Source organism: Thamnophis elegans, chromosome 2, assembly GCF_009769535.1.
Source record: "Thamnophis elegans isolate rThaEle1 chromosome 2, rThaEle1.pri, whole genome shotgun sequence".
Taxonomy (NCBI): domain Eukaryota; kingdom Metazoa; phylum Chordata; class Lepidosauria; order Squamata; family Colubridae; genus Thamnophis; species Thamnophis elegans.
Window position 1 is genome coordinate 66,865,253 of NC_045542.1, and position 23,021 is coordinate 66,888,273.

The following is a 23,021-nucleotide window of genomic DNA, read 5'->3' on the forward strand; positions in this document are numbered from 1 at the left end:
CATATGCTCTCAGTGTACATAAAAGAAAAAAATACATTCATCAAGAATCATAAGATACAACACTTAGTGATAGTCATAGGTTACTAAATAAACAATCAAATCATACTAGGAAATAAACAAAACAATATAAATCATAGAGATACAAGCAACATGGTTATAGTTATAAATGGAAGGAGATAGATAATAGGAAGGATGAGAAGAATAACAGTAATAGAGTCTTAGTAAATAACAGTGTTATGGGATTAGTTGTTTAGCAGAGTGATGGCATTTGTGGAAAACTGTCATCATGTCTAGTTGGTCTGGTGTGCAGTGCCCTATAGCAGGGGTTCTCAACCTGTGGGTCGGGACCCCTTTGGCGGTCGAACAACCCTTTCACAGGGGTCGCCTAAGACCACCGGAAAACACATATTTTCGATGGTCTTAGGAACTGAGACATCAGTTTTATGGTTGGGGGTCACCACAACATGAGGAACTGTATTAAAGGGTCGTGGCATTGGGAAGGTTGAGACCACTGCCCTATAGTATCATTTTGAGGGTAGAAACATTACTCTGGAAGAAAAGCAGGACTTTGTATGTTGTTGCAAAGCATAAAATTATAACAGATCAGAATATAAAGTCTTCTTCCTTCTCATCCTCCCCCATTTCATCTTCGTGACTTGCAGGAATAAATCCCTGCAGTTTACTGTTTCATAAAATATTCCTATTAGATTTATTATTCAAGGCTATATTGTACTGCACCTCATTATGTGATGGTTTATATTTGAAGTCTGAATAACTGGACTTTCCTTTCCCTTCCAAGTAGTCATTGGGACAACTACTGCAATATCCCTACATAGAACTAGTTGAGAAAATGCCACTGGTCAAATATTTTGAGTCTAAAGACTGGAGAATTGCCAATTTGTAGCACTAATCTGGAGGGTGATGTTTTTTTGTTTTGTTTTGTTTTGTTTCTATTTTGCAGCTACTGACTTGACAGTGGGAAAAATCTATGCAGCCATGATGATCATGGAGTATTATCGCCAGAGTAAGGCTAAGAAGCTGCAGGCCATACGGGAGGAGCAGGTATGTGAAAAATGTAAATGTAAAAATAAATATGCCACCGTTCCCAAATCTGAAAATGTTGCTGAATGATTTTTTATGCTTTATATTTACAACAAATCATGTGTACTTTAAAAAAAACTTAAGATTTTTAAAAGGTGATGTTTTTATTCAGTGATTACTCCTAATTAATTCTTGTTACATATGTTAGGTTACAAATTCAACCCATTAAATGCAAGTAATTGAGCATTTCTGGAGTACAACAAATCTTGGACAGATTCACAGTGGACTAAAATACATTTCACAAAGTGCTACAGCCTGGCTAGGAAATTCCAACACTTGTGTATATGCATGAGTGTGTGTGTGTGTGTGTGTGCACAAATCCATATAATTTTATATCCACCTATAATTAAATGTTTTAGAGAGCCAAGAAACTCCACCAACAGAGATGCACAATATAAAAATAATTTAAAGTTCTTCTTTCTAGTGACTGTTTGAAGTTATGACATAATAATAATTGTGATTTCCTTTTTGCAATTTATGAATAATATCTGCTTATAACTATTATTTTCATATTCTCAAAGTTGGAAGGCAAACAGTAAATCATTTGTTCTAAAAGTTTTTCAAGTGATCGGAAATTTACTGAAGGAAAAAAAGGTAATCTGATGATGTCTAGATTAGAAAATATCTCCAAGGTCTTTTTAATATTTGTATCATCCTGTTCCCTTTAGAATCGGACACCACTTATGTTCCAGCGCATGGAACCACCTTCTCCAACCCAAGAAGGTGGTCAAGGACAAAATGCCCTTCCTTCCTCTCAATTGGATCAAGGAGGTGGAATGTGAGTTCTTGTTTATATAGGACAGTTCCATCCATACAGAAACAAGTACTTCAGACGAGACATTTACTGAACCATTGCTACTACTAGTGCATTAGAAAGTCAATGAATGGTTAATTCTCTGTCATTGGAAACAGGATCATAGTCAGTAAACCTGTGGCCTACTTTGAGGACAAAACATTCCATCAATGACATCTACAAAAAGGACTTGACAGATGACAATATGAAATTCTGTAGAGACATTATCAATCACTGTAGGCCAGAAACTGGAAGCTCTTTTGTAACTGAGATATACATTTTCATTTTGCAATATTACTTAGCCTTCAAAAGCCACATAGGGCATGGTAACTGACACAATGTTATCATCACAATGACATTACTATTAACATCAAGAAGCTCATGAGATGCACTTTTGTACTCAATAAAGATAGACAGTTTCCCATTCCAAGGAAGACTTGCTATGCCCTTCCCCAGTCTTTCAGCATTTTTTGTGAAGATGATATGATAGTACAATACACTGGAGAACACAATGGCCACTCTTCATCTTTTAGACTAGCAGTATAAATAGAGCCACTTCAGTGGTGGGTTGCAGGCGATATGCCCCTGTACCGGTGCCTGCCCAGAGCACTGGGTACTATTCCGGTATGGTTCTCCAGAGGGCCTACCCACCCGCCCGAGCTCCTTACCTGTATTTGAGCTCTTTAGCGCTTCTGCGCACGCACACGGAGCACACAGCGCCTGCACGATGCTCCGCCAAGCAGCTGGAGCATCGCAGAGGCTTGCGGAGGCGTCACAAGAGGTAAGAATGCACATGTGTGTGCACGCTGCATACGTTCATGTGGTGGAAGCCAGGCCCCATTGCACTGGACTGGTTGCAACAGGATCCGGAACCCACCACTGAGCCACTTATATTGCTGGAATATCAACACAGGTATTATCAACACATTTATAAATGCTTGGGGGATGGACAGATAAACAGATTATGATTGTGCACATAGATTCATTACAGTTTGAAAGATGTATGGTTGGAATATGACTTTTTCTATCTATTTCCAGGAGTATACAGGAAGGAGGAATGAAGGAAAGTGAGTCATGGGTCACGCAAAGAGCACAGGAGATGTTTCAGAAGACAGGAACCTGGAGCCCAGAGCGGGGGCGCTTAGAGGAAATACCCAATAGCCGGACCAATTCCCAGGTGGTTTGTATGCCAGCAAGGTGTTTGAACTGGCAGTTATCTATCTCTACTTTTTCTTTTTCTTGTCCCTGCCTGTCATGCATCTATAAAGCCAGCTGTATAGCAGAATTTTTCAGAAAAAAATTGTTTACAGTGAGAAGTTCTATATTCCATCATATCATAGGACCCAAAGATAGAAATTGATTAAACCAATATGGATTAGGTATTTATTTGAGTGACAAAATATTGAGTGATGCAATAGCCACAGTTTATTGTATCACCATTCTAACTACTGTATGAAACTTTAATAGCACAATACAATAAGTATATGTTGTTTTCTTGCAGGCGTTTCATTAGCTAAACTAGGTAACATCCTCAGTTCTAATCCTAAAAACCACAAAGCTCAGAGAGAAGCAAGGACCCCTCATTTCAACCCTTAGCTACAGATATTCTCCTTTATTAGAATATTTCTAATAAATTCACTGGTGCATTTTAATCACTACTAAAATAACCACATTGCCAGTTAATATGAGTGGATAGATTAAGATAATTAATTATAATAAAAGAAATAAATTATATAGGAAATCTAAACTTAGACATAAGTTTGATTAAACCCACATGAAAAGCTTTTTCACATCCAACGAAGCTAGCAGTATATGTAGATGAATCTTATCTGCATACAAAAACTATTAAATCAAATAGGTCATATATACCATATATGCAGGTAATAAGTACTGAAATCTCACAAATGTAGCTGCAAAATCTTAGCAACAACTTTTGACATAGATATCAAATGAAGTATGTTGGTAGGACCCATAACTGATTTCATAATTTCAGTGATGTAAGCTTAATATATATAAAACTGGCAGAAGTTTATTTTTGAGAGGAATAAAACTAAAATATCCCCAGATGTATAGAGCATGCTTAATTTTTTTTATACCAGTCTATGATTATCCCATCTAGTCTAAGGGCTTTTCCAGATGTCATCATATCAATAGAAGATAGCAAGAGTACCTGTATTGATTATATATGTTCCTTTGCTGAAGTACTTTGGAGATATGTTTTCTTGTATCAATAAGATGGTGCTGTATTTTGGGAGCTCTAAGAATATCTCAGTGTTTTCTTTTTGTCTTTAAAGTTCCTTGGGACATAGAGATGCATGTATTGGAAACAAATGTTCATTCCTTCTCACCATGGGTAGAAAACCTTTGAAGAGCTAGAGAATAATGAAATCTGCTCTGCTGGAAAAAGCACTTAAAATATTAAGTAATTTTTAAATTTTGCAGTATCTCTTTAATAAACTAATCTTTACTTTGCAGTTTATTATTTCTGTTTCTTCCAATTTCCCAGCTGTTGAAAAGAATAGCATTTCTTCTATTTGTTTCTTATGACTTCTGATCCTAATATCCTCCTTGTCCAATTTAGTCTGTAGAGATGCGGGAGATGGCAAAAGATGGCTACTCAGATAGTGATCAGTATTTACCCATGGAGGGTCACGGAAGAGCTGCCTCCATGCCACGATTGCCTGCTGAAAACCAGGTGAGGGTTTTCTTTTTTAAATTTGTGCCCTGTTTGAGCTTGAGAACTATTATAACTTTCTTGTCTAAGCATCCTCTTGTTTCTAAGATTGACATTGTCTTTGACAAGTATTCATTCATTTAAGGAGACAGTGATGCTAGGGCCTATACTGATGCAAAATGAAAGAATGTTTCCCAACCCTCCAGTCCTGTTCTTCAGATAAGGACTGCACACAATCTTTCCAGGAATTATCATCATGCTGTGAATGCTTTGCTCTTACATCAGAAATGAAATGAAGACACATTTCTAGCTATGGGCCAAACAACTGTTTCCCAAAAGTCAATCATGATCATTTGTAACTAATACCCAGAAAGAGCAGGGTTACTTTTCAATGTGATATTTCATTTAAATTACACTTGAAAAAGAGATGATGTCGTAACATAAATGAAAATTAAAAGATATTTCTTCAGATTTTTTTATAATAATACATTTATCCATTTAGAAAGGGGTACATGAAATACGCTGCCCATTGCACATCACAGCATCTATTATCTTTTAGGACTCTCCCATCCCACTTAGTCATGGGCAGCATGCTGACAAGGTTGAGGGGCAGGTATAGGTTGGTTTTTTCCCATCTGTGGCTGAAGATGTCCATATATCAATGCTTCTTCCTCTTGACTGTACCTCTTGGACTCTACCTCTCATTTTGATCTCATTAAATGCATGGAAGATGCTTATTCTAAGCTAGGAGATGTGTGATATTGATGCATAAATATAAACTCCTCTAAAAGATATTATTGCAAGTGTGCTTTACTTGTATCTGAAGTTAACTCTATCCTGATGTATTTATTCACAGATGATGGGAAAACTAATATAACTCCTATTAATATCACAAAGTCAGCATTCCTTGCTACCACTGCCTGAAACTCTACAGTATTCCTCTCCCAATATACCAAGACTTCACCTTAAGCAGGGAAGTTGTTGGATTCTTTTACAGCCTTCTATTCTTAAGCTGGTGATCAATGTAAAAGGACCAAGCAACCTAGAAGATCCAGCAGAGACAGAAATGAATGTGCATTCTCAGTCTTGGCAAACAGAAGGGCATGATGAGAGGTATAGATCTGCAGACACTTTGCCCTGCCTACACTCCAAAGCTACTGTTCAACTAACGCTAGGATGCATTAACAGTCTGCAACCATTGAGAAATTGGTACACATTGCTTTCAATTTGCATCAATAACTAGTGCCCAATAATTGGTAGCATTCACTCCAAACCACACATGTAAGTTTTCTAGTAACAAACTAAGCTCATATTGTAGCCAAGAATTAAAACAGTAAAAGATGGGGACGAGCTGTGTTTCTTAAGAAATATTTTTTTAAAAAATTACTAACTTAACAAAATAAATAAACAAATCTTACTTAAAGAGATAATGAGTGTGATCCAAGGTGAAAAGAATGCCAAATTTCTGTCGTAAGAAGAATAAAGGACTTTAGATAATTATTTATTTATTTATTTATTTATTTATTAGACTTATCTCCTGCCTTCCATTCAGGAGCCAAGACAGCATTCACAGTACTCATTTCTCCAATTCTCTCACAAGCACCCTTGTGGGCTGCCTTCTTTTACTTTTATGTAATGTCCAATGGAGCATCCTACAATACCTGGAGACTGCAAATTATATTTCCCTTGGCTCATATACCTGCTCCGCTGCTGTCCTATGATGGTTTCACCCAGATTTAACGCCTCAATAATAATCATTTTTGTAGCCTTTGGCATCCTTGATTGGATGCACAAATTCTACTCTAATGGTACTGTTAGCAAACTAGAAATTTATTTTATTCTATTGGTTTGTAGAGGGTTGTTTTGTTATGCTAGTCATGTCCCCTCTCTCTGCATCTTTTAATGGTGAGTGGAGGAAGAAGCTAAAGCTGTCAAAAAGCTATCAAGTTTGAGAAGCTACCTGGATATGGCCTGTCACAGCACAGCTTCTATCAGAGTAAAGGCTCTGACTTTCAGCAACTATTGTCCAGCTAACAATGTTCTCTTCCTGATCTGGCATGCAGCATGTGTTATATTAGCAAACTTTATAGGTTCTGATGCAATCTCAGCATCAGGGTGGGGAGGGTGAAACAATGAGCTTGAGTGTGGGGGCTCTTTTGCTAAGCATGTGCCAAGCAGCAGTCGCTCTTAGCATGCTCTGCTATGTAGAAGCATTTACTGTTATACCAATAGGCTAAGCATCTTTATGTTTCTGTGTATATGTGTGCAAGTGAGAGCTTGGGCATACTGTTATTTGAAGAAATTGCTCAAAGTAAGTGTACCATCTGCAACATTTCTTGCACAACTATACTTCTTGCTTCCTGCAGGAGGGACTACATCTTAATTTGCAAGTATCTCAAAGAGTCATAATTTGGTGAAAACGTCAGCTATGGCAACCTAGCTACAAAGCCGTGGCATTGCCCTTATAGTGCAGACATAATGATCATATTAACATTCTTTCCCAACTTAATAAGATATGTTGGAATCTGGACTACAGTTCATGCAATTTCTAGTCATCATATAGTAGTCATTGATACTGGCTGAATAGGAATCACTGCCAAATCCATTTGATATGTATCGAAGTGTTGATAGAATTCAGCAATCTTCAACATGACAAAATGAGTGTCACAATGTTGCTGTGCAAGCTCCTCTCCTTACATATGTGCTTGTGACATCACAACACCAATTCTAAAGGAAGGGAGTTTGTGTCACAATGACATGCACTTGTTTCCTTGTATATCCACTCCAGAAGTTGCCTTTGATTTGTACTAGACTGGTAAAGGTTCCCACCATGTTGATCTCTTGACAAAAGAAAGCTATCTTGGACAAACTGCATTTTAATTTAGAATAGCATTTGATTTTCAGGATTCTCAGCAGAGGGTACCTCATCAATAATACCGTAATACTGCATATTAAGAAAATATAGGAGAAAATCTTAACACTTTGATTCAGTACTAGTACTGGATTAATAGCGCCTGCAATGTAGTCTGATCCAACAGTAATCTAACCAGCTTCTAGAGGAAAGTGTTGCGTTCTACACAGCCTAATCATAGGAACTACGGTGCAAAACAATGGGTCCTGTTTGTAGGGGAGGCAGCAAATGGTATTGATTCTCCTTTGCCCTTTTCAATGAGTTTTGCTTCAGATCACCAAATCTTCAAGACAGAGAGCATTAAGGGGACAGAAGGTGAATGTTAAATGTTTCTCAGTGACAGCTCAAAGTAAGGCTCAGCCAAGACATCTCTCAGACAGGTCATAGTATTTCTAAGCAAATGTAATACTCTGTGATAACTACCACACCACCACACTGCCTATATTTGATCTTCTCAAGTTTGGTAATTCTGTTTCCTTAATTACACATGCATGTTCCTTTTTTCCTTGCCCAATTAGAATTTTCCTTGCTCATTAGAATTCTTGATCATTTGGTGGTGTTGCCTTTACTCTTATGTCGTGGCTTCAAGAAACCATAAGAACTCCATGACAGCCCAATTTTTTCTGTGGCTGAAACAAGTCCTGTTGTTGCTATTGTTCTTTGGGTGTGGTTTTTTTGGTAAGAATTAAAGGAATACTTAAATAGTTACTGCTGGTAAATACGTATCCAACATATAATTGAGGGTTGACTCATCACGTAGTTCTGCTGAATTGATACTTTGTAAACAATGCCCATACAAAAACTATCTTGAAAGGGCTGATGCTAATCAAATGAATATTATCTTAATTAAATCATTTACTTTAACCTTTACCCCAGGGAGTAACTTTAGTGACTGCATTTACAAATTCTCCTCAGAGAAAGGCATAAATAGTTCTACATTATCTTTCTGTTCCAAATAGAGTAGCTTTTGAAATAGTCCACAGAAGATACTAAACACGTTGTATATAGTTTGCAGTTGGACTTACTTCAGTCCCCTCTGAAACACAATCCAAAGACAAAGAGATACTTTCCAAATATTTTTTTTCTATTTCTATCTCGGAAAAATAGTAGAGACTGGAAAACTCAAGCTCTTATATATGTTCTTCATCACTTCACTTTTTTTAGGACTTTGAAATAATTAAAACTATATTAGGAAGTTTTACAACAGAGATATTTCTTTTAAGAATTGCCCAGAGCCATACAGATGATATGGGCAGTGTAGATGAACGATAGATAGATAGGCAGGCAGGCAGGCAGGCAGGCAGACAGACAGACAGACAAACAGACAGCTGTAGTCACCATAAAGTTTAAAATGAACTTCAAGCCTTCCTACATTCAGTATAACAGTTTTCAGCTCAGGGAGGTTTAATTCATCTCCCTAAAATCTTCTATTTTACTACTCTAGATATTCAAATAAAGCACTTAGTGGGGATATTTGTGAAAGTACTACTACTGGTCAAATAATAGCAACAGAAAAAAAAGGGGTGATTTAATTAAAATGCAGTTACCAATGAAGAAAATAAAAGCATATATTTGCCATTTTCTCAGTTTGTGACCCTATGGAAGAAGTCTCTTTCTTAACTTCCTATTTTATATCACCATCCTCATGCTTGTACAGTGAAAGACTGTTTTGATCAAAACAGCATGTTCAGGAATCACTAGATCACTTGGTCACAGTCTACCATGACAAGTCTTTTTTTCTTCAAATTATGCTATACCTAATAGTATTCACATCTGCATCTATACACTTATCCATGTATTCATGCAAATGTATACGTATCTTTATTTCTCCTTTTTGGAGGAGGAGTTATACAGGTGCTACTTTATATAACCTTTCAAAGGAAAATGGTTATTTATACAGTTCTAACAAATAAAAAAGCCTTTCTGTTGGTTAGAGACAATTCAAGAATTGGATCACCCAAAAAACACCCCTGGAAGTAGACTCTGCCAACCTTGCCTACTAGATAAACCAGGCAGTATTCATATTTTAACTTATTAGTTCCTTCCACCAAACAGTAGCTCTTTCATCAATCTATCAATATTTTGACAGGATATAAATGATATTTCAAATCCAAACAAACATTATATAAGCAATGGATTTTTCTATCTTTAATTTTTCAACATCTTTCTGTTTCTGGTTTTATAAATGTTCTTTTTTCCCCCACTGATCAACCCTACTTACAGATTTTCTGTAGTTTCTGAAGTAAGAATCTGCTTCTCTTGGGTTGGACTGGAAACCCTGAAATAGAAGAAATGGGAAAATTCAAAAATGATGGGTTATTGGAGTATTTGTCCGTGTTTGGTTTGTGCATAATGTTGCAGCTTTAAACAGTGGCTGACGGTTCCAATGGCTGGGGCTTGTTGTGGCATGTTTGGGGGAAGATATGGGGCCTTGCTGTTATTTCTGCTGCTCTGCTCAGCTCAGCATTACTCAACTCAACCCTCTGAGACTGCCTGTCCCTTTGTGGTGTTGTCTAACTTTGTCAGTTTGGTTGAAGTAATCAAAGGAGGAGATGAGCTTTTTGGCACTGGGCTAGACTGGTTTTATGCATAAATATGACATTAACTTGACTATTCTTTCCTTACACTCCCCCCCTCCACCCCTTTACAGTACTATATTCTAGTTTCTCCTCCCTTCCCCTTGGTCCTATACCTCCCTATGCTTTTATATTTATTTCCTTCTCTCTCTTTCTTTCCCGTTTCTGTGTGCACCGTCTTGTATGGCTGCGACAGAGGAGGAAGGCGCGACCGCGAGGGAATAATCTCAGTGTATGTACTGCAGCCTGGACTCCTGGTTCTATGCGCTCGCTGCCTCCAGTTCCCTCCCCCTGGGCTCCTCAAAGTAGCAAGCTGCCAATTTTATGTGTCCATCTAGTCTTACACACACATTTCCTTTCTACTCTTTCAACCTGAAGCCCACATGGTGACTTTCCTCATTGCTACATTGTGCTATAGGGGCACATCTTTCTCTCCAGTCCATGATTCTGTTGTCCTTATGTCTACATTAGGCTTTCTCATCAATTACTCTTTTTTCTCTCTGTTTCTTCCCTCTTCCATTATCTCTGCTTTTAACCATGCTCATTATTCAATTCCTGCCTCTGTGGTGCTAGTTTCAGTAGTCACTAAATAGTTCTCTAAACCCCCTAGCTTAATGGCAAATGATTTTTCTGTGACTACCATAGTTTAATGGAAAGTTGCTGTTGGGAAAGGCAGTTTCTAAGCTAGATCAGATTTTTATTTTGTTTATTGAGCCTAATTTGCATAGCTCCATTTCATCCCACAAAACTTCAGGTATTCTAACCAAGGTTCTATTCCTCCTTCAACATTCTACCTTAGAAGGCATGAAGAAACCAGTAATTGCACCAGCCAGATTTTCCTCCCCTTATGAATAACTTCACTAGTGACCAATCTGTGGCATCTTAAGAGATTTTGTAGTCCAAAATCCACTTCACCATACAATCTTAAACACAGTTGTCAGTAGTATCACAATCACAAATCTGGACAGTAAATTCACTTTTCAAAAATTACGCCATTAATTCCATTGGAAATTCTTTTTCAGTGGATATCCATATGATTTTACTATATATATCTTCAATTTTAAGATGGCATGAGATTGTTTGTTTATTTTTGTCCCTTAGATGCCCCCATCAGTTCTTACCATTTTCTATATTTTAATTTGGAGATGAAAAACTTAATACCTGAAACAAAAACCATTCTCTCTTATCACGTTTACAATAAATCCTGAATCCTAGAACATTTGCCTTTCTTTCTTATGCAAGATGATTAGTTGTGCATTTGTAGTTGAGGATCAGAAGTACATTTAGCCAGGCTTTCACAACCCTTTACTGTACTCCATCTACTGGTTTTTTCCTTCACCGCAATAACTCTAGAGCAGGGGTGTCAAACATGCATTGTCACGTGACGTATTGGGACTTTTTTTTCCCCTTTGCTAGACTGGGTGTGAGTGTGGCCAGCGCATGATGCATCCGCCCCACGAGTCGTGAGTTTGACAGCCCTGCTCTAGAGGCAGAAGTGAGAGCATTTAGATATAATGAAAGTTTCCCTTGGTTTCTATAACAAGTTTAGGACATGGAAGACCGAACTGCCAAAGAAAATGAAGATGCAGCCTTGAGGTTTTGATCCCTCTATTGTATGTGTAAACTATGCAGTTAAGACTCGGCTTACATTGCCTTCACTTGGTGAATTGATAGCATAATAGATATGACATGGCCACTAAACATCAGCCCCCAAAATAATTCTGTGCAGTGAATCTATAGATGGGAGTTCTTCCAACTAATTAACTTCCTTATTACTATGACTTAAATACAAAGAAAATGCTTCAGAATTCCTAACACATAAGTACCAAATGTCACTCTAACAGACACAAGACTTATAAATGTTATTTGAACATTTTCTTCAGGTAAGTTTAGGATGGATAGTATACCTATTCTAATTCAAGAATCATAAACTATACTATAAGTAACTGCAAAAAAGAATAATCCATTATAAAAGTATAGCTTTAGAGTGATAATCTCATGTTGAAGATATATGATAACATGAATATTAGAAAGACTGGCATGTAAGTTTAAAAAGAAGTGTGAACTTATACTAGTTAACAGTTTTTTCTGACACAATGTTGAATATCTCAGGAAAAAATAATTTAGATTTACCGATATGGGTGTTAAATTAATTCTGCACAGAAAATTATAGTTAATATTTTAGCGGTCCTAATATAAAACAGAATGAAATTAAATGTTGGGTTGCAAAGTTCAGCTGTGAAAAAGAAGTAGTTATGACTTTGTATTGCTTACTAACATTTATGAAAGAATTATAAATCTATTACCCTAGAACAATTTCCCAAACAAACAAGCAATGCAACAAAAACCTCTGGAGATGACAATCCCTTCTCAGCTATAGAAATCTTAGTCCTTTGTTGTAAAGAAGTCAATATTTTTATTTTAGGATGTGCCACTGAAAGACTGAAATGCAATATAGAACAGATTAGTTATTGATAATGCAATAATCTCTATCTTCTGCCTTTACTTTATTAACTTATCCTACCATTCTGTATTACATTTTTAATATAGTTGCAAAATTCTCTCATATGCTGTCTTTTTCATTAAGTTTACCCATGAAATTGCCATTTTGGAAGAGAAATTGCTGTTCTCATTTCCTGCATCCCATTAGGAATGGACAGGACATCTTGAAAAAGAAAAGCTTGTTCACTTGTAGCTGATGTTCTTTGAGATAATCTCAATCCATTCTCAGCCCTTTCCCCAGACATTCATTGTCATGTCTTTCCATCGGTCTCAGAAAAGTATCCCCCCAAAAACCTGATTCTAAGTTTACAAAGGACGTTTTAGCAACTCTGCAATCTTTGTTTGATTATTTACAATTGTGGGTCACCATGCACACCAGTCCTGTGTTTAGGAGACAACCACAACAGTTTTCTGTTGGGAAGAGGCTTCTGGTTGCATATGCATCTGTCCCTCTAGGTGGGAAAAGGGGAAAGACATCAGAAAGTACAACAGTTACAAGTGAGTAATTTCTCTTTCTTTTTCTTTTCCTCTGTGGATCAGAAATAGCTGAATAGTAAGAAGGCTGGGATTTTGGGTTTTCAGGAAGACCTGCTCCTAGAAGTTCAAGATTCTATTTCCAAGCCTGGTATTACTTGTTGAAAACAGTGTAAGAAATCAGGAAATTGATTTTTCTGGTATTTCAAGGACAAATAGATCTAAACAAATTCTTCCACTATATCATATAGGGAAGTACTGTTAATTTTTCCAGGATGATGATTGCTTGTCCAGTTGATCTTTGTTCTGCACAAACATAATGATGAAAGTTGAAACACACTATAAGAAATACATTGTGAGATTAAGACACATTGTTGATTACTTGTGAATAGAATATTCTCTTTCCCTAAAAATTTAGCAAGACTATGCTGAAAACTTAAAACAACAGAAATATAGCAACAGGCATAGTAAAGCCAGCCTTGTATGATATTTGAGAAGTATTAATCAGTGAATGGCTTGCCTCCAGAAATTGTGAGTGCTCCTTAACTAGAGGTTTTTAAGAATGGGCTGATGTAATTGGAGGGAGACAGTCCTGCAGACAACCTGGTTACATGCTGTCAATGATTTTAAAGGTTCAAACCAGCACCTTAAATAGGACCTTGAAGCAGATTGGCAGCCAGTGCAATTTGCAGAGCACACATAATTATCTGCACTGCTGCATTCTGCACCAGTTGAAGCTCATGGAAACTCCCTCAAAAGTAGCCCTATGTAAAGTACATTATAATTGTCCAATGTAAAGATAGCTAGAGCATAAATAACTGTGAGGAAGATCCTTCCAATCCAGGAAATGGTGCAACAGGCACACAACAAAGAGCTGTGCAAAGGCCCTCCTGACGTGACTGCCACCTGCTCAGGAATGGAGTTGTGAGTCTAGGAGGAGCCCCAGATTGCTCACCATGTTTGCACACAACATAGTCTAGAAGATGATTTAATGGATCCATCTTCCTATAGTGTGTAATGGCACTAGAAAAACCCATGGCTAAGCATGAGGAGAGAACAAGAACTCCCCCAGTTTCAGATCACACAGCCACTGCTCCAACAGAAACATCAGATATGGAGCATAACCATTGTCCCATGATGGGCTCTGACTTACCTGAGATTGGCCCATGGCCATCGTGGTGCAATCCAGAATGGAATTGAGCTCCGGAAAGGAAATTAATTATGCAGCAGGGAGGCTGGCACAACAGCAACTATCCCATCTTATCCCCAGAGCCCAATTTAAGGAATAGGATCTTACATCCAATGATCTGTGGTACAACATCACTCTCCTGCCTCAGAGTCTCAGCTGATGCAACACCCAACTCCTGCTTGGAATATTTCCCAAAGGACCACCCCTTTCCAGAGTCAGCTAGATTTCAGTGGTGCATACTAGAGTGGCACTATTATCAACATTTAAATCACTGAGGAGGGATCCCTTATTGCAGACTAAACTGGCATTAGAGGCCAGGGCTACTGAAGGTCTGCTAACAGGGTACTGGGTAGAGACCAGTGGTGGGATTCAAATAATTTAACAACCGGTTCTCTGCCCTAATGACCAGCAGGGTAGGTGGGGCCTGGTGGTCATGTTACTGGATGGGCATGGCCAACTCAACATCATTCATGTTGATGGGCGCTTCACCTTAGCTGTTACAATGTAATAAGGATTAACCAGAGAGGCAGTTTCTGTAAGCAGGACAATAAAGATTAGGCTAGAAACAACACCAGAATGTTTCCTTCCTGCCTTCCTTATAGGATTAGCCCTGTAAAGTGGGAAAAAAACAAAATGAGATTTCTTCCAACAACCGGTTCTCTGAACTGCTTAGAAAGTTACCAACCGGTTCTCCCGAATAGGTGCGAACTGGCTGAATCCCACCACTGGTAGAGACCAAGAAACTTGAACAGAAAACTGATATATGGCAACAATTCCATGTTCCCCAAAGGTAGCCCACTCCCTGTCTCCCATCATACATTTGCAAGCTCCATTGCTACCAAAAAAGCACCTCCATTCCCCCCCAATGACAGCACCATCCCCCAAACCAAAGCCCCCAAAATCAGAGACTGGGAACCTCCCATTGTCCTCAGCAACCATCCCCAGGAGGGGTAGCTGGGCACCTGGAGACACTATAGCTTCACCAGTTCTCAGTGCCTTCACCATAGAACGGTCAGGATAGGTAATGATAAAAATACGGTTTGGGACCGCAAACAGCTGCACCCTAATTACATGTAAATAATAAAAATAGTCAAAACCATGGTTAATAATTCAAACAAATCAATTATGGGTAAGGAGAAAATTTTCAACTCCTTTTCTAGGAGCAGAAAGTATGGAAGCAACTTAAAAGTATCACTAAATGTTATTCTGATTCTACAGATTTACCTCCATGCTTGAGGTAATATCCATGAGTGATACCACAATATTTTTTTAAAACTTGTATGCTGCCCAACTCTCAATGACTCAAGATGTCTCCCAACAAACAAATTACATTAAACTTTTTTTTTAATTCAAGACTTCCAAGATTCAACTTTTAGTTTTCTATTTCATTCCTTTTCTACATTCTGCAATCTCAAACAAACTGATTTTTAAGGAAAATATTCTATTAGGCTGAGACTTGCAAGTCTTAATTTTAACTAGATAGTAAAATCTAAATGTACTTCCTGCTTGAAACACAATGGACACATTTAGAGAAACAAAACATTGAAACAACTGTATATAAATTCATAATATAGGGAAGGCAATGTGGCTAAGATTATTTTCTTCAGCAGTCAGGATTATTTGAATATATCCCACAAAATTGAGGGGTTGGAGTGGTTAATCCCACAGTTCTATGTAGGCCCCATTGACATTAAAATGGTGAGTAATCAAACACAGTGTGTTATTTAAAAATGTGCCCATCATTCAAGAAACATCAGCTGCCACCATCAGCCTTATGTACCAGAAGGACTTCCTAGGCCAGTGTTTCTCAACCTTGGCAATTTGAAGATGTCTGGACTTCAACTCCCAGAATTCCCCAGCCAGCATTCTGGGAGTTGAAGTCCGGACATCTTTAAGTTGCCAAGGTTGAGAAACACTGTCCTAGGCATTGTTAGATGTATATTTTTTTTCTTAAACATGAACAATGCAAGACGGTCCTTGACTTGAAAGTATGCCTCTTGCTCAGAAATGGGGGGAAAAGATAAATTGAAGTGATAACAGGGATGGGTGGGAGAGGGACGATTAGAAAGATGATGAGAGCCAATCTTGTCATTTTGTCGTTGGCTAAATAAGGTTTAGGAGTTATCATATATATCTTGTCAATCTTCTCATTAACAAGTAAGCTTCCAAACTGCAGCTATTTTGTGACAATGTGACCATATTAGATTATTCAACCTTCAAATTGCCTAACCTTATTTGTATATTGTAAAACTTTACATAAACAATGCTACGTATTACTATATGCAAATATTATTTGGTCAATTTTAGGTTTACAATATCAACTCAGTGTAGATGAGAAATACAGTATATACTTACTATATTGCTTTTATCTTTATTAACCTACCAATGAATAATGCGTGTTGCATTTTATCTATAAAGTTTTGTAATTTCTAAATGTAATTTAAAGTTAAAGCTGAGTCACGTTAGTGGAATTCAATGCTTTTCCCATTATGATAATTTAAAATATCATAATATGCTGCAGATCTTGTACATACTTTATTTAGAAAAGGCTCTTTGATCATCTTGTAGAGGTTTCTGTGTCTGGAAAGAAGGATGGCATTTTCCTTGTGCCTTCCTCCTAAATCTTCCCCAGAAGGCTGGGAAATGTGTAATTTAAAAAAAAGGAATTTGCAAAATCATTTTTCTCCCATTCTCCAAAGCTGCAGCAATGGCAAAAGCCTTTCATGAATAGAAAAAGATCATAAATCCTACAGTGATTACAAGGTCTGGCTCTCTCCTTTCCTTTGCTAAGGCTTACTTTTGCGTAAACTTTTTGAGTGTGTTTCTCGCTGAGCAGTTCTAGAGCATAATGAACTGCTTCTTTGAGAGTAAATGTATCAAAGGGTCAGGCCTAGCCAAATCTGACAGTTTTTGAAATTGATATATGTGTCATGAAGAGCAGTAAATATAAATAAGAGACAAGGTGGCTATGTGTATGTGACTGGATGTTTCCCCTGTGCAGCATACAATTTTCCATGTTTCTATTAAATTATTGTCTTGCATTTAATGTTTTTGGGTTACAAGATCATCCTTTGACATATGTTTCTGGGAATGTTCTCCCGGCTTAAAACTTGCCAAACTTCCAGCTCTATCTATTTTTTTCCTTATACTTTTAATGGAAAAAAATTACTTAAGAAATTTACAAGCTGAGAAGCATCGGTCTCCAGTATAATCTTTATTTCAAAAAATGCCTCTGAGTTCTATGTAGGCCCCCGTTGACGTTAAAATGGTGAGTAATCAAACACAGTGTGTTGTTTAAAAATATGCCCATCATTCAAGAAAAAATGTGGAGGTAAACTAAACTAACAGAAACCATCAGAGAATGGAACCCGTTACATGGATACAATTAAGTATGACTTAAGCCAATCTCATTCAGGGATGGAGGAGGAGTGAAGTCAACATCAAGGCAGAAAAAGAAATGTTGGCAGAACATTTCTGTAATGGTTAGGTGGAGCAGGGAAAAGATCCTAAAAACTAGACTTTCTGTTGTCATATTTCTGAAACGAATTGAAAGTCAGCAGTTAGAAATAGGGAAGAGGGAAGAAAAAACATCTACCTGATTGATGCTGGTTCCAATCTTAAAGTGCTATGACATTTGAAATAAATTGTTTACAAATCCTGGAACAAAGTAACAATAGCTAGAATTCAACAAACCATGTGACAGATTTACTAGCTTTAAGTAACTTCTTAAGCAGCAGTTAGTAGCACAATATCTGAATATATTGGCATCCAGAATATAAGTACAGGGCGGGGCATAACCTTTTCTTAGGGGGTCACAGCAACACTTGTAATAACAACACAAATAATTCATACACCATTCGAAAGCCCATCAAAAACTGAGTTTATTGACACGATTTAATAGTCAGTATGACCACCATTAGCCCTTCGAACAGCATTCAAACGAGGTGGATAAGAACACAACAAATCTTCAAACAGTTCCGTTCGATTTTCCAGATTTTTCAACACAGTTTCCAAATTCATTCTCAAAGTTTCAACCGAATATCGATTTTGACCTTGCTCCTGAATCATCAGAGCTTCCACTTCATCCTTAATTATGGCCCCAATGTTCTCTGCCGGATTGAGATCTGGCGAATTTCCCGGCCAGACGTCATTGCCCCAAAATTCGACATTGTTTTCGCGAGCCTCTCGAAAGGCAATGCACTTTATTCTGTCAATGATCCTTTGTTCTTCCGAATCGAATTTTCCAGCCATTCTTAAAGCAAATTTAACATTTAATAGCTCATTCAATTCAGTTTTTTATGGGCTTTAAAATGAGGTGTCGCGGAAGTTGTAAACTGCTGTCGATCTTGCTGTGACCCCCTAGGAAAAGGTTATGCCCCGCCCTGTATACTTATTTAAAAAGAGACTTCAGGAAGATTAGTTAAGATTGTTTAAATCTAATTTTCCTCACTGTGCTTAAGGTTCTACCCAGATTCATGAAATAATAGATGATGTGATATATGACACAAAGAAATTATAGAGGCAAAGAAAAACATGCAGAAAGCAAAAGAAGGGCAGTCTATGGCCAGAAGCATCAGAGAATCTGATGGTTTCATCAGTGATGAAACATTGCAGCATCACAACGCAGACAACACATGTACAAAAGACACAGAGCTTCAGTTGCATTGGTACAAAGTTCATTTCATTGCTACTCTTCCCCCAACATTTCTATCTGTGGAAGCTTGAACTAGTTATAGAGTGTATGGAATACTATTTAATTTGTTTAATTTAAGGATGTGAATATTTTTTCTTTCTTTTGCAATAGGCAATCTCTTCATATATATTTCCTTTGGCCAAAGTTTTTTCATGACATTGGCCAGAGAAAGTAATTTATGCTTTCATCTCCAGTTAAGAGCATCCATAACCAAAAAAGATTCTGCTGAGTTGCTGCTCATATAAAATGTGCCTTCTTTTCTAGCTCATTCAAGAGAGGAATGCATTATGGCAGTTATGTTCTTCTTAGCTACATTTTTAATGTATTCCTGAGTTCATTGGAAAAGGAGGGATTCTCAGTTGGATGTAACAAGATGTCCTAATCCATAATTTAGGCATAGAACAATGACAGGAGAGACTGGTATATGTATCAACAGTTTTATATATCCTATAGTTTTGTAAGTGTTAGAGAATAGAAAGATGCACTGGATAACCAGTCTGATGGGATATAATTCTATTTCTCTGGCTGGAGTACATTTAGCTGAATATAGCCTGTTTCTGTAATTTTATCCCACACTTTACAAAACCTATTGGCTTTTGCTTTCTTGTAAGGCTCCCCTAATGTTGTTATACTGGGTTTCTATCTCTCTCCAGACCATTCCCGATACAAGTCCCATGAAACGCTCTGCCTCCATGTTGGGCCACTCACGCTCCAAAGGTACACGCTTGGATGATTACTCTCTAGAAAGAGTAATTCCAGAGGACGGCCAGAGACATCACCGCCGACGGGAGCGGACCCACCGTACATCAGAACGTTCACTGAGTCGATACACTGATGTGGACACAGGTAAAAACAATTCAAGGCAAATGGAAGCTTATTCTGGGGAAGGGAATAGGAAGCCTGTGGTGTTCCAGGAAGTTATTTCTCATTTCATCTCAGGTGGACATAATTTCAAAGAAAACACTGGGTGCCAGCCTCCCACAGTTTTTATTTTCTAAGAAAACCTATGAGGAACAGACAGGGTTTACTGATAATTTTGGAAAGGAAAAAAATGCTTGAAAATAATTATTTGTTTTGAATATACTGGCTTCCCTTCTCTTGTTAAGTAACTCCATCTAAGACGTCTGAAAGTTCAATGACAGAAATGATTCCTCAAGAGTCTTCACAGATAGTCCTCGACTTAAAACCACAATTGAGATGGGAATCTCAGTCATGGAGTAAAACTACAGTTAAATGAGATGTCCATGTGACTGATTTGCTTAATGACTATAATTCCAGTATTTCCAGTTCTGGTTGTTAAGCAAATGAAGTCTCAGGTAAGGAGAGTGGTGTGTTTTGAGGTTGTAGGAGACCCTAGGAGGTTCTGCTCAGGAGCTGAAAATCCTCCCTACCAAAATCAACAGAATTTTCAGCCTTTAAATGAAGAGGCACTAAGTACACAGCCTGTGTAAGGCATCGCAGCCACTCACCCGCCCACCTGAGACACTCTACACTCCTTACTTCACTACATTGCTTCTCCACTGTCTGCTTTCAGTTCCCTCTCATCTCGGGCTGGCCAAAAGAGATGCCTGCCAAAGGATTTCAGTTCCTCCCCATGCACAAATAACTGCTTCGATGGTGCACAGGATTTTAGCTTTGTTTTTGCACTCTGCTGAAGGAGCTTAGCTATCCTCTATGCACAGAAGGGAACTCCTTTGACAGGGTGTTTGAAGGGAGCTGAAATCTAAAAGATTGCACCAAAGGAATTCAACTCCCTTCAGCAAATAGCTCTTTCAGACAACCCCAGAGATCCGATAGAGTCCCTCTTGACAGGCAGCCACAGTTTGCAACTTCTCCAGCTATCTTCTCCATTGACTTTCTGGCAGAGAAGTTTGTAAATGACGATCACATTAATGCAGGGCACTTGACAACTGGTGAACAGGTTGCTAAGCACCAAATCACAATCATGTGACTGCAGAAGTGGTATTGCAATGTTTTGCAATGGTCAGAAGTGTCTTACGGGCCATAAAGCAGCTTTTCTGAGGCCATCATCGTTCCAGATTTCCAGACCCACACCATTGTTGAACAAACAACACTACCCGTATTCCTTGTTCTGGGAGGGGAAATTAGTCTTCCCCAAACACTAACTTAGAGCCCGGGTCACATAAGACTGTTAAACCACTAAAATGGTTAAAATTGAGAGAAAGGAAGTTGGAGTTCAGCATTTTGTTAGAAGCCATTATTTGACAATGTGTGAATCAGGCCATCATGCTGAACTACAATATGTCTCATTTGTTTGGACATAGCATAGGACATACTTTTTCCTCTCTTTTTCTGTTTCCTGTTGTTAGAAGTGTAAACTAGCCAGCGTTCCTGGGAGTCAGGTACTCCAATCTCCAATAAAATAAATAAATATTATGCGAACAGAGATATGATTTGTTAATCCCAATTTAGTATTAGTTTACCGTATGAAGTTAGCCAGTGAATATTCATATAGCTTACAAGCATCTTTCAAATATTTCATCAGCTAAGCATCTGAGTAGGGAGTTCACTGAAAAGCAATCTTAATTTGGCTGCATGGAGGTCCAAGTTCAGACATTACACCAATGTATTAAATTATTCTCCTTATTCAGTTTTGTTTGATCTAAATGCTCACTTGGGCGAAGATAGCCCAGAAAAGCAATTTATTCTGTAGAATGTAATATATACTTTGGAGTCTTAAATCTTGGACACCAAAGTATATAATGATCACCTTTGACTATCCAAGTAGCCAAGCAAAATGTGCCTTCAGTGTTTTAGCATTTCATCATACTTTCCTCCCTTTTGTTGCTGGTATGTTATGCAGAGCATTAACAGGTGATCGTAATATCCTCCATATCATTCATTTAAAACAAATGCATTGGATTTTAAATTGTTTTGTTTTTCTCACTGGCAGGTCTGGGTACAGACCTCAGTCTGACCACACAGTCAGCTGACTTACCTCCCAAAGAAAGGGATCAAGAGCGAGGCAGGCCTAAGGATCGGAAGCACCACCACCATCACCACCACCATCACCACCATCACACATCTTCTGACAAAGAGCGATATTCACAAGAGAGGCATGAATATAGCCGGCCTCGATCCAGAGATCGACGATGGTCCCGTTCACCCAGTGAAGGCCGAGAACATGTGCCTCATAGGCAGGTTGGTATGGCTTTCCATTCCATATTGCGCTTCTAAGAACTAAAACAAGTTAGTCCTTTAGTATTAAAAAATGTCTATTTCCTTCAAGAGTGTCAAACTCCAGTTATCTATCTACTTGTGTAAACATGCCAATGATAATTAGTCTGCATTGTTTTACAACCTTGGTTCAGTATGAAAATTGTCTTGCAGGATTACGTATTTAATTTTCAGCCAATCAGTTGTTTCTGAAAGACCACAGCTACTTTTTGCAATTATAACTATCTCTGCCATTTCTCCTCTACAGCATCAGAGTATGTTTTCAGGATATGGAAATAGGCCAGTTTTACCGTAAGATAAATTCATATTATTTTCTCAATGACAGAAGCAGAGGTGGGGCCCTATCTAACACTGGGCCCTATCTAACAAAATGAAATTCAATGTGGAGAAAAGTAAAGTCTTACACTTAGGCAAGAAAAACCAAAAGTACACATATAGACTGGGTGAAACCAGGCTTAATAGCAATAACTATGAGAGGGATCTGGGAGTTAGTGGACAACCAATTAAATATGAGCCAATAGTGTGCAGCAGCAGCCAAAAAAGCCAATGCAATCCTAAATTGCATTAACAGAGAGATACAATCAAGATCAAGTGAGGTACTAATACCACTCTATAAAGCCTTTGTAAGACCGCACACAGAATACTGCATCCAGTTTTGTCACCACACTATAACAAGTTTTAATAATAAATAAATAAATAAATAAATAAATAAATAAATAAATAAATGAATGAATGAATGAATGAATGAATAAATAAATAAATAAATAAATAAATAAATAAATAAATAAATAAATAAATAATAAACATAGGATGAACTGTTGCAAGTACTTGGTATAGCTAGTTTAGTGAAAAGAAGGACCAAGGGAGACATGATAGCAGTGTTTCAGTATTTGAGGGGCTGCCCCAGAGA

The 23,021-nt window shown here is 37.8% G+C and overlaps 1 protein-coding gene across 1 annotated transcript in view; it reads left to right on the forward strand.

Annotated features, from left to right (window-relative positions):
* CACNA1A (calcium voltage-gated channel subunit alpha1 A) overlaps nucleotides 1-23,021 on the forward strand; it is a 208,622-nt gene that overhangs the window by 175,627 nt on the left and 9,974 nt on the right. The window contains 6 exon segments of the mRNA XM_032239034.1: nucleotides 962-1,062; nucleotides 1,770-1,879; nucleotides 2,933-3,071; nucleotides 4,476-4,589; nucleotides 19,567-19,759; nucleotides 21,828-22,075. Coding sequence (XP_032094925.1) covers nucleotides 962-1,062; nucleotides 1,770-1,879; nucleotides 2,933-3,071; nucleotides 4,476-4,589; nucleotides 19,567-19,759; nucleotides 21,828-22,075 — 905 coding nt within the window.